Raw genomic sequence first — 13102 nt, 5'->3', positions numbered from 1 at the left:
TAACATTAAACAGCAAAAAAAAAACGGAAACAAATACACCATATGTGAAACTATATACTGTTGGTTTTCGTTTGCATCCACACAATAAAATGTAACCAGCATATCTGACAGCACTTTTTTTATGTACAGTTTATGAATTGTTTTGGCATAGGCCTACCTTTTGAGGTTAGTGGGATGGTTGAGCTTGTTTCTTTGAACAGAGAAGTGCGAATCTAGGTTCAATATTGCTCACTGCAACACGGAGATCATCTTCAACTCTGGTGAGTCGTGATCTGTATTTATTTTTTATATATGTGAGCGCAGAAAACGTCTTTTCACACAAGTAAGTGGACGGGAAATGAATCAAAACATCCATTGCTGCTTTTGACAGTTCTGTGTAATTCGCAGCCACATATTTAGATAGCCAGAATTCCTCCAGTGTGGATGATTTGAACTTGATCTCTGATGTCCTATCAGCTGAAAGGTCCAACAGCGAGTCCTGCAGTTCTGATGACAAGTGTGCCCCCGTGGACTCGGTGAAAGGAAAGCGTATCCAATCATATCTTTCTGGGGCGTCATCTTTTGGGAAGTACTTGTGGAAACAGTCAGTCAAACCTCTCAGATGAGAGATGATATCTCCGTTTATGATGTCTCTATTTAAGTCATAATCATCCATGAAATCCTCAAGCTCTGGAAACATGTCAATATTACCCTCATTGACTCGCGTTGTCCAGCGATCTAGCTTCCTTATGAGTGGATGCAAATGCGAGTCTTTGTTCACCGTCGGCCGACAATTAGCGACAATTAGCGACAATTAGCACCCTTAATTCGGTTTCGGTGTGCGGGCTATTAGCACCCTCAGCCTTCGTTTCGATGTGTGGGGAGGGGAGGAGCGTTTCTATATGCAAGGAAAATAGACATTTTTATAAATCTTATCCAGCCAGGCCCTGTCTGGTCAGCACTCTGCCCCGTGAGAGCCATCTCACCTCTGTGTGGAAAAGCAACACACATCCATTCCACACTCACACTGTCGATTTTCCGCTATGAAAATGTTTCTATAAAAATGTTTTCCAGGCGTTTTTCTTTTTTTTTTTTTTACCCATTTTTTTTTTTTTTTACCAAGAATTCTGGCGACCCCCCGAAAATTTTTGGCGACCCCCCTGGGGGTCGCGACCCACAGGTTGAGAACCACTGATCTAAGCATGGGCGTGCACTTTTTACACACTTGCACAATTACATGGAAGTCTATGGTAACCATGGCAACGCGAGACATTGAAGAGAAAAAATCATTGCAACATAAGTGTTAACTCATTGACTGCCAAGGCACGAGTTTCACGAGTTATTGCAGTACTCCCAGGCTGCCACAGCCCGAGTTTCCCGAGTTGGAAGCCATTTTGAAAAAAAAAAAAAAAAAAAATATTTTTTTTTTTTTTTTTTTCAAAAAATTTTTTTATAAAAAAATTTCTAAAAATGCCTCAAATGTATTAGGCATGATCACAATTGTGAAATTGCATGTTTAGCCCCATAACAAACACATCTTTCAAAATGTCAAAAATGGCTGTTTTGTCTGACTTTGAAGGCTTGTAACTCATGAAGGCCTGAACGGATTTCCAAGCGTATTTTTTTGTTTGAAAGCTTTTAAAAAGTACTACACATATAATGCATATATGGTGCATGGGCGTGCACGATCCGTGCACAAAAGATTGATCCGTGCACTCGAAATTTAGGAAGGTGGCAGTGTTTGTTTTGTCTGACTTTGAAGGCTTGTAACTCATGAAGGCCTGAACGGATTTCCAAGCGGATTTTTTTGTTTGAAAGCTGTTAAAAAGTACTACACATATGATGCATATATGGTGCATGGGCGTGCACGATCCGTGCACTAAAAATTGATCCGTGCACTAGAAATCTAGGATAGTGGCAGTCTGGTACTTGGGGGCCATCTTGAAATGGCATTCAATGAGTTAATAAAGCATCAAAATCACTAACTGTATATACTGTACATCTACAAGCTTACAACACATTGCAACACATTGTGAGCTTGTAGATCAGCTTTTTTTAAATCTTGTATTGCACAACATATTTTCATATTATATTTGAGGTCCTTGACATGTAAAAGTTTGAAAAGCACTGGGCCCAGGGGATGGTCCACCAAAACATAGTTCCACCAAACCTATCCAGGCCTCATTCAGTTCTCCACGTATTTTCTTAAATCTAGTCTATGATACAAATAACGTATTTATTATGTATGGGAGTTTGTTATTAGGTAGATATGCCACGACTACACACCACTTTTATGATTGCCCTCTAAGATGATCTTACTTTAGTGCAATTAACATCTTCCCGTAGATCTTTTTTTACAAGAAAACACTTGAGCTTGACTGGCTTCCTGTACACCAAGTACACATAAAAACACATAACATCTTGACAAGCCTTTTGGCTATGCAATACGTACACTACTTTGAAGATTGCTTTTCAATCTGATATACAGTGCTATGTGCATCATGTACTACTTTGAGGGAAACATCCTGTTGTTTATAGACTACCTTTAAGCATGGAAGTGCAGTGCCCACCTGCAGCAGTGTTAACTCGGTACACTGTAAGCGATATTATCGTTTATCGTGATAAAAAAACACTCACGATAATCGTATCGTGGAGATTTAATTTATCGTGATATCGTCCTCCGTCATGCACTGGGATCAATTCACCTTTTATTTGCAGAGCTGTATATCCGGTACCATCTAAACCCTCTATAATTGGTAAAAGGTACTTTTAATATATGTACAGTACTTGATAGTGTTTTTTTCCCCACTCTTATCAAATATTTTGCCAAAAAATAGCCGATCTACAAGCTCACAACGCGTTTTGGCAAATCTTCCACCCAGGATAATGGATTTTGATTATCGTGATAATATCGTAAATCGCGATTTCTTTAGTCACAATAATCGTGATATGACATTTTCATATCGTCCCATCCCTACTGTAAAGTTGAACTATTTTTCATAAACTAGAAATTAGACCACAGAGACTCACTTCTCTCCTGCACAACCACTTCCTGAACCCCAACAGGCACCATGGGCCATAGTGAACATAATAGTCAGAGCATTAGGAATAATGTCTTTTAACATTATTATTGCATTATGTGCACATTAAAATCACCTCCCTGGAGACATTCGACTTGCCCTACCGTAGCTGCGCTGCCTTTTTAACGATGTTAAATAACGCTAAATGCCAGTACAGTATACTTAACCCATTTAGGCCTAGAATTATTGACTGCTTTAACTATTGAAAAATAGCAGATATACAAAGCTTGTAGGTCTGCTATTTTTGAAAAGTCGTGAAAATGTGTGAAAATCTTTGAATATGTCTTTTTTAAGTGAACGTTTGTAACTCAAATTTTGCTTCTGGAGTGTCCCCTGGAACTAAATATTTTGAGATGGGGGTCCGTGGCCAAATAAATATCATTTTGGGGGTCCTTCACATGAAAAGGTTTGAGAACCACTGACATAGCAGCCAGTCTCTCAAGAACAGACTAACTGAGCTCCAGTTAAGTGAAAAGGACCTTTTCTTTGACGATGGCTAGCCAGATTGCTGACATAGGTTTTTCAAAAAACCTTTGAAGGATTCAAAAGACACTTATAGAATCGGGTCAAAAATCTAATTTTCACGATTTTTCAAAAATAGCAGATCTACAAGCTTGCAGCGCGGCACTCGGTGCCGCGCTGTGAGCTTGTATATCTGCTATTCAATAGTTAAAGCATAAAATAATGATACACAATAATGTGTACCCGTTCTAAATGGGTTTTAATGTCAGCACAATGGAATCTTACCCTATAGACTATTATGTTTGATCAAAAAAGCACTCTCGCCCACGGGACCGCAGGTTATTAAAGCCATGCATCAGACACTGAACTGTAATAATTTAACAGGCAGGATGCCTTGCTCTTACTGTCGTAGGAATTAGGAATGCAGACCGAAAGAAGAGTGCCAGACCGTACTGCTTGTTTCTTATACGGTAGAAAGTATTCGTGAGCTTAGAAGATGCTCCATATTCTTCTTGGCAGAAAAAGGAGAATCGATAAAGAGGCCATTTGGTTGCTTCATCCACTTCTGTTGAGTAATATGCTGAGAAGGCTGAAAGTAGACTTTAAATTACCAATCGATATTAAGTCCGAATCAAATGAACTGTCATTATATATATATATATATATATATAGGATGGTGCCTTTGGGCACCATCCAAGTTGGAAATGCATGCCCAGCCAGTTACAGTATGCAATAACCCTTGTCAGAGTATCCGTTGTACCCGTTTGTCTGCCTGTGTCCCTTTTGATGCCCATATATGGAGTGTATGAATATTTTTCAACATGGATACGATTATGACGGTTATGCAAAAATAATAGTGATTTTTTGTAAATAATTGCCATTGTGACAGGCCTAGCCACTAGCCTTTATTAATGTTGTTCATGGAAAAGATCTGAGACATTTCATTCAGTTTGAAAAGGTTGTTATTCAGAAGTTCTTCGTGTTTGTTCAGCGAAGACAAAAGACCAGCAGGCAAACTTCCACTCCAAACAGTTTAAAAGACCCTCTGCCAAAGAGATCTGAAATTAGATCTACAAAGAAAACCCGCTATGATGGATGTTGTTAATTACAAAAGTTAAATAAAGCCGGGGGGCATTGTTTCAGGCAGGGTGGAAAAAGGCCTTCACAAAACCTAATCTACCTGCTGTATCGCAAAGTCTTATCTAGCCCATAACCTTGCGGGGGGAAACGCTGGCTCTTCCATTCTAAAATGTTGTTTTCCAGTCTAGCGCTCAGGCATTTTTCATAAACTATACTAGAGATGTGGTGTAGGTGGGGAGAACAGCAGTCCAATTACATCAGTTGCAACCTGTTTCACTGAGACCAGAGGGTTTAAGTTGTTAACAGTTGTTCTTTATTTCCCCATAAATGCTTTTTTTGTGCCTGGTAAAGATGAATTGTGTATGAAGAGTGCTGCTGTAACAATACTGTACATGTGCATTCACCAAATATTCGAATATTCGAATATCAAAGTCACTATTCGACGTTGTTCACCGAAGTCGAATATTCACCTTTTTTTTTTTGTCAATGCCCCTGGTGGATGAATTTGTTAATGCTCTATACCAGGGGTTCTCAAACCTTTTTAGGCCGTGACCCCCAAAATAAACATAATTGAACTGGGGATCCCCACCCTGTCAAGCACATGGAATTGTAGGTATTACATTTAATGTGCTCGGTTCCGCAGATAAATATTGTGAAAATAGACGATCTACATGCTCACAACGTGAGGCGTTGTGAGCATGTAGATCGTCTATTTTGACAATGTTCGCCTCTTGCTGACTTAATATTTGACGGTTTGGACAGTCCTGTCGAATATCCGACTATTCGAATACTTTGAGGTCGAATAATTCGAATACTAAGAATCACTATTCGTGAATGCCCTAACATGTGCTGCTGTACCAATACTGTACATGTGCTGCCGTACCAATACTGTACATGTGCTTCTTCTCCTGGTGTGTCCAGGGAGAGATGAGACGATGCAGCCGACCAAGGCCTCCTTCATGGAGTACTTTGAGCAGAAAGAGAAGGAGGCCAACAGTCAAAACCACGCAGGAGGAGGAGGAGGACGAGAAAACAACAAGCAGGCCACAGAGGGAGACCTGGTGGTGGTGAGTAACACAGTCTGTCTGCTTGGACTCAGAATCCACTTCATCGTCACATTGATTGATTGATTGATTATTTTATTAGACAAAAATGGAGAACAGTAAAAGTATAGTCTATGAAATGTAGTACAGTACAAGTACAGTTAAACACCCTGCCTAAAAGGAACATCCCAAATAAGACTTGTTACTGTCTTTTTTTACATTGGAAGCCCTCTGTATTTAATTCATGGACATAATAAATAGCAAGCAAAGAAAACATACAATAAGATTGCAGTTATAAAAAAAAACACTATGTGTAGGGGGAACAAGGGGGCTGGGTGCTCACTTCTCGCCTGTCTATGGGAGAAGTGATAACTACCTCCTTCTCTGGCCTCCTGAAAGGTGAGTTTTCAGGGCAGTTTTGAAGGATGCCAGCGAGCTACATGTTTTAAGGGAAGTAGTCAAGGAATTCCACACATGGGTGGCAGTGTTGTAGAAGGAGAATGTACCCATATTTGTCTTATGGGGTTTTCTTTACATCACAGGTGTAAAGGAGTTGGTGGGATTGTTGTGTTTTTGTGCGAGCGCCAATGTTTTTGTTGTTTTCAGGTAGAGAAAAGAAAAGAGGGCTGAGGGGGCGGGGGGCATGGAGAGAAGGAAGAGAAGGAAATCAAACCGCAAAGAGAAACATAGAAGATAAAACAAAGATTTAAGATGTCTACATCATTCTGACATATTTTGATTGTCAGGACATTGTTATAATGCTCATTACACACACACACACACACACACACACACACACACACACACACACACACACACACACACACACACACAGAGATCAATAACCCACCTATCTCCCTGACTCCCTCCCCAGTCAAAGTTCAGAATTGTAATGAATGTAGAATATATGTGCAGGATGTTATTTGCTACAAATTAGGTGACTTAATTTAATTGGCCATCTTTAAAACAATATTTGATTTTAAAATATAAATCCTCTCTCTCACACTTCTTCTGCCAGTGTGCCAGTGTTCACCCTCCTCTGTGCCAATGTTGGTGCCTAAAGCCCCTATCAGAGTAGGCACCGCGGTGGTAAGCTATCCACCGCAGTGTAGTCTTTTTAAGTCATAAAACTACAACATTACGTCATCACCCGCGGTGAAGAGCTATCCACCGCGAGTCCCGACACATCTCTCTGTTTTTACTTTCAGACAGATCGGCCCATCACCCCGTTCACTAATTGGTCGATCTAGACCAGTCAGTCACGGTGAATAGGACTTCACCGTGACTGACTATGATGGCCTCCACTTATTTTCTCACTTTAGGTGGATAGCTTTACACCTAAAATTTGCGGTGATATGCTCTTCACCTTGGACTCTGATAGGGGTTTTAGGTTTCCTACCCCTGGGTTAGACAGTGACTTGGGATCATGGAGGAGGAATCTTGGGCAAGGTGCATCGTGTGGGCATTTCGAGTGCTATTGCACCCATACTTTTTCTTCGGTTGGCTGTCTCAGCAACCTCCAATGAATTTAGATCATGTCGTGTAACTTAATTTGTTGACAATTTCCTCAGGATTAGAGAAATGTCAAGTGTGGTTATCTTGGGTTTCTGCTAATTCTGTGCAGTAATGCACACTGCCTAAGTTCCTATCTCCGACTTGCTAGAAACCTTATAGAATTAATGACCTTGAATTTCCACTGCAATAACTTAAACTCAGGAAAAGGGTGATTTTGATTTCTTAACACAACAAGCATAAATATTCAGTTTTGACTGTTGCAAACTGTTACAGATTAGTATGGTATTAATTAGTGTTGTCCGATATTATCGGCCGTCCGATAATATCGGAGAATATTAGCATAAAAATTAATATCGGAAAATATTGTTATCGGTTTAATTTTTATATAATAACAATATATATACATATATACTTTTCTCCCCAGAATGTAATGTATTTAGTCATTATCTAGACTATTATGAATTCCTCAAATGACTTTAGCTGCCTGTATTACTTCAACTTCTGCATCGCATTTCTGGGCAGTGCGAGAGCTCGCTTCACCGTAGCAGCATGAGATATAGATGGGGCGTTCACGAACGATCCGAGTCTTTTGAATGGCCCTTTAAAATGCACTGTGAAAAGGAACGGATACCAGAGATCCAGCTCACTTCATAGAGCCAAAATGCCCATCTCTAGCATGAGACCGGCGCGCTGACATCATCAAACTGCGTCTTGAGCTAAGCACAACAAACAACAAAGCATGGAATACTAGTGTCTGCAGCCGTGGCTAACAAGCTAGCTAGCTCGCTCGGTGCCTCGCTACCGTCATCATGTCGTTAGTTTGGAATTATTTCAAAGTGAGTACTGCGGATAAGAAACTAGCGATTTGCAATGATTGCAAAGCGTTGGTTCCGCGAGGAGGAAGTAAAGTTTCTAGCTTCAACACTACAAATTTAATCTCCCACCTAGAGAAGAAACACACGGAGATACACAATGAATACAAACAGAAGGTGACGGAACGTGAGCTACTGCTGAAAAGGAGCAAGACCACACAGCTGTTGATTCCAGAGTCTGCCGAGAAAAAACAACTGTACCCAAAAGACCACCCCAGGGCGAAAGGCATAACTGGTAAAATCGTAGAGTGTGTCGCGCTGGATAACCAACCATTTTCGATTGTGGAAGACACTGGTTTCACCAATCTTATGGAGTACATGGATCCACGCTTTGGAATGCCGAGCCGTAAGGTAATCGTGGACGAGGGCTTGCCTGAATTGTACAGCAGTGTTCACAGCCGCCTTGAGGCGCTTCTTTCTGGCGCTGTGTTTATTAGCTTCACAACAGATATCTGGTCCTCCAGCGTTAACCAGACTAGCATGTTGAGCTTGACTGCACAGTGGCTAGATGAAAACTTTGTGCTGAAGAAGGCTGTGCTTCATTCTCAAGAGTGCCGTGGGTCGCATACCGGCGTTGCAATTGCATCTGCTTTTGAAGCAATGTTTGATTCATGGCACATCCCCAAGGAGAAAATCCACGTTGTGGTCAGAGACAACGCACGCAACATGGCCAAAGCTACGGTGGAGTTTGGTGTGGAAAGTCTGCCCTGCATGGCACACACGCTGCAGCTTGCGGTGAACGGCGGCGCCCTGGATCAACGCAGCATTGCAGAGGCACTGGCTGTGGGGAGGAAAATGATAGGCCACTTCAAGCACTCACCCCTAGCTTATGACCGTTTAGAGAATCTGCAAAAGGAATTCGGTCTGCCAGTCAAAAAGCTACAGCAAGATGTCGCCACCAGGTGGAATTCCACCTTATACATGATGCAGAGCCTGGTGGAGCAGAAGAGACCTTTGACTGCATATGGTGCTGATTATGGGCTCCCTGCTACACTGACATCAGTTCAATGGGGAATTATGGAGAAGATGATCACCCTACTGGAACCCTTTGAACAACTGACCAAGACAATCTGCTGTGCACAAGCCACTGCTGCAGATGTCATTCCTGGTGTGGTGTCCCTAAAGCGGCTGCTTGGCATGGAGGACCCATCCAATATCGGTGTGAAAACTGCACAACGTCTACTACTGGAAGCTGTTGGTGACCGCTTTCATTCAGTCCAAACTGAACCCCTCTATGCCATTGCAACCATGGTTGATCCCCGTTACAAAGATTGCTATTTTGACGCGGACAAGAAGGAGGGGGCACGCAATATGCTTCTGAAAGTGGTGGCTGATATGGCTAAGGTCAGTGACGGTGATCAGCAAGGAGCTGCTAGTGCCCAAGGAGAGGCTGCCCAAGGAGAGGCTGCTGGTTCCAGTGCAGAGCAGGGCCAGGAGGACCAGGAGAGCCCACCTAAGAGAGCCCGGAAACTCCAGGACATGTACCAAGAAATCCTCAAGGAGAATGAAGTCTCCAAAACGGCAGCTACAGGCGAGACAGCATCTGAGGTGATTATACAGTAAATCAACTTTAGCAAAACTAATTTGATTTGCAAAGTGCTTCACATGAAAATGTATAAAATGAATGAAATGAAAATGTGGCTGTCAGTGCTTTGTAGAAAATTAATAGAATTCTTATCCCCCCCCTTTTTTTCTCCATTCTTTCTTCCCCTTTAGGTGCATCTATACCTGGGAGAAGAGACCCTTAAGGAAGGATGCCCTTTGGCGTACTGGGGAAGGACGAAGGGCCGCTTCCCTGCTGTTGCCCGTGTTGCACGCAAGTACCTCACTGCACCCTGCACCAGTGTCGACAGCGAACGGCTGTTCAGCACTGTCGCCCAGGTCATCAGTGAGAGGAGAAATCGCATACACAGCGAGAATGCTGAGAAGCTTGTTTTCATACAGAAAAATCTACCTCTTACACACAACATCAAGGAGAAGGGGAAAAAGAACTAGGCCAGTTGTAGCCCAGTCAACATCATGATTAAGCTTCATTTGTTGCACTTTAAAAGAGGACTATGGTAACAAATTACTAGTCTGGACAGATTGAAGCTGTTTTTATTTTATTTTATGTTTTTCTTTGTGCCTTTTTATTCATTTTGTTGCACTTGTCTTTAAGTAAGACTGTTATCTATTAGCCTGGAGGACCGAAGACGTTTATTTGAACATTTACATTTCTTTTTATTTTGCAGAATTTGCACATTTTGTTCCTCATACAAAAAGGCAGGGCAGATGGGCCCAGTTTATAATTTAAGTATTTTATTTTTGTATAGTTATATGGCCAGTTACAAAGGCCAGTCAGTCAGAGTTTGGACTCTTCCTTGGATTTTATTTTGCACTGACTGTTACTACTCTGGACTGAAGCTTTTAATACTAAGTATTACTACTCTGTGCCTTCTGTGCCTTGTGAAGAGACTGTGCATTATTAATATTATGTTGCCTAGTCATGGACATGGTTATTGTCAGGATTATCTCAGGGAGAGCATGATCCAAGCAGCAGTTGTTTAAGGCATGTAAAAGAACAAGAAGAACAAATATTTTGCCTTAGTTAGTTAGTCATGGACATTGTTATTGTCTGGATTATCTCAGGGAGAGCATGATCCAAGCTGTTTAAGGCATGTAAAAGGAGGAGGAAAAAAAAGCACTTGTCTAAGTTGTCTTATATAATAAATATGGCAGTGCCATGTTGGCACTTTTTTCCAAGTTTAAGTTGTTTCTTATTTTGCACAGAGATATGTATCACTTGTTACATTTATTAATGCATCCAATGGGAAATCAAATCACAATTAGGCATAAGCATGTGTGTTAACAGAGGATTTGTGATATTTTTGTTACCTTACATTAGTTTTGGTGAGGGAAAAAAAAGACCGCATATTATCGATATCGATATCGGTTAATATCGGTATCGGGAATTAAGAGCTTGATATTATCTGTTATCGATTATCGGTAAAAAAGTCAATATCGGACATCACTAGTATTAATAAAGAGCGAGTGTGTAACGGCACTCTTAAAGGAGCATGAAACACAAAATCACTTTTTCTATAAATATATATTATATCAATGAGTCACTTGTGATAGGGAGCAGTGATATGGTTCAATTTGCCCATAGGCTTGGGGATTCAGAGCTTTCTGCTGTCTCTGTAGCTATTTCTGTGTACTTCCAGTTTCTAGGTCCAAAAGAAATCTTTCGCGCCACTCATTAAATATTAGCTATCAATGTTCTGTGGTGTAACGTGACGTAGGCATATCTAATTAATATTAACGTTTGTTTTACAGAGTCGTATCAAGGAGGGGCGTGGTTTCACTGTATGCTTGTTTGCCAGAGAGAAGAGCAGGCTCTCTCAACGGACAGTTACACTGTGTGGTGCCTGTGTTATTTTCTGTGTAGTGTAGCCTGTGTGTGTGTGTGTGTGTGTGTGTGTGTGTGTGTGTGTGTGTTTGCGTGCGTGTCGTGACAGTGCACGCACACACACAACGTCCACACACGGAAAACAGCAGATCTACAAGCTCACAACGCGTCGCGAAAGCGACGCGCTGTGAGCTTGTATATCGGCTATGTATGTAGCCTAATAGCCGTAGAGCCGAAACCAACGTGTTTACATGGTTGAGAAGCTATTGCTGCTACGGCTGTTAGCTAGGCTACATAGCTACATAGCTAATATACAAGCTCACAACGAGCTTGTAGATCTGCTAGTTTTCGTGTGTGGACGATGTGTGTGTGCGCGCACTGTCACGACACACACACGCACGCACGCACGCACACACACACACACACAGTCACTCACACACACACACACAAACACTACACAGCAAATAGGTGATAGCCTAGTAGCGTCCATTCTTCACTGGTTCCGTGGTCCATAGCTGGATAAAAGCTCAGACAGCTTGTTTGTAAAATACCTGCACATTTAAATTAGTTATGTAACCTGGAGTTGCCGAATCTTTATACTTTTTACACCTCCAATGGCTGGTTTTAAAAAATGTTTCCGAAATGGAACAGCAACTGCCCAGTGGCCACTGCTGACAGCTTCGCTCTGTCTCTCTCTGATTCTGATAGAAGACGCATTACTCCGCCCCTCGCCCCCACAACGGCAGATAACCACGCCTACATTTTAGAAATCTTTTCATATCTCAAGTCTGATAAAACAAATAAAGAGGCGGGGTTTCTGACCCCTTTAAGGGTCGATTGGTATGTTTCGGAGCTAGTCTTATGACTGACGGCCCAGGTCTTCTTATGCGTCGAACTTCTGTTGACGTCCTTGAGTCTCTTACGAACTTCTGAATCTCTTACGAATTCGAAGGTCTCTGAGATAGGCCTGTTGAGGCTTATCTATACTTCTATACGCCGCGATCGCAATCTTACCAAAAGCTTGCGTCGTTGCACACCGAGTGGATTTACTTAAAATCTCTTATCTCAATGATGGGGCACGCTGGAGTAAAACTTACCAAAAGCTTACTCAGGGCAATTCACTGAGCGATTATATCGCATCAGCGGGTAGACGTATAGTGAAGGAGTATAGAATAGCTATAGATTACTAAAATCTCACTTTCTTTCTTCTCAAGCACTTACCTATCAGAACAAATCAGACTTAGAGGAAGTCCTGTTTATAAGTGCTGATTATGACATCACACAATTCATGGTGACGCGTTGATCATCGTCGTGAAGTCGTGACCAAATACGGTTTCTTTTCTACACAAACCTTCTCTGCAACTTTGCTGGCCAATTAATTACCACCTACTTAATTACCTACTGTATCTGGTGTTAAAACTTTAGTCATCCACTGTGACATTTCAGAAATGTCGATTTCAGAAATGTCATGTAAACAAGAGCGGAGCCCTGGTTCTTGGAGGCACACATTACTTTCGCTCTGCTTTTGGAAAGGTGGAATTCCTTCAAAAAGCAGAGGCTTTCGTCCATTGAAGTCACAAACAAAGCTGTGGCAGTAGCGAGGAATGTGACTGGCAAGTCACTTTTGGAGTGAGGTCAAGCGCTGACATTCAAGATGGTCTCTGACTCATTTAAAAACGCAGG

At 41.7% G+C, this 13102-nt stretch overlaps 1 protein-coding gene across 1 annotated transcript in view; it reads left to right on the top strand.

Annotated features, from left to right (window-relative positions):
- Positions 1-13102, top strand: part of LOC308286472 (serine/threonine-protein kinase 4-like) — a gene marked incomplete at its 3' end in the record, with an annotated part of 49366 nt that overhangs the window by 22425 nt on the left and 13839 nt on the right. The window contains exon 11 of the mRNA XM_080727506.1: positions 5523-5668. Coding sequence (XP_080583632.1) covers positions 5523-5668 — 146 coding nt within the window. The remainder of the gene's footprint in view (positions 1-5522; positions 5669-13102) is intronic.

Source organism: Nannobrachium achirus (assembly GCF_963921795.1).
Source record: "Nannobrachium achirus genome assembly, chromosome: 6".
Lineage (NCBI taxonomy): Eukaryota > Metazoa > Chordata > Actinopteri > Myctophiformes > Myctophidae > Nannobrachium > Nannobrachium achirus.
Note: the sequence above shows the minus strand (reverse complement) of the source record. Positions and strands in the feature narration are given on the sequence as shown.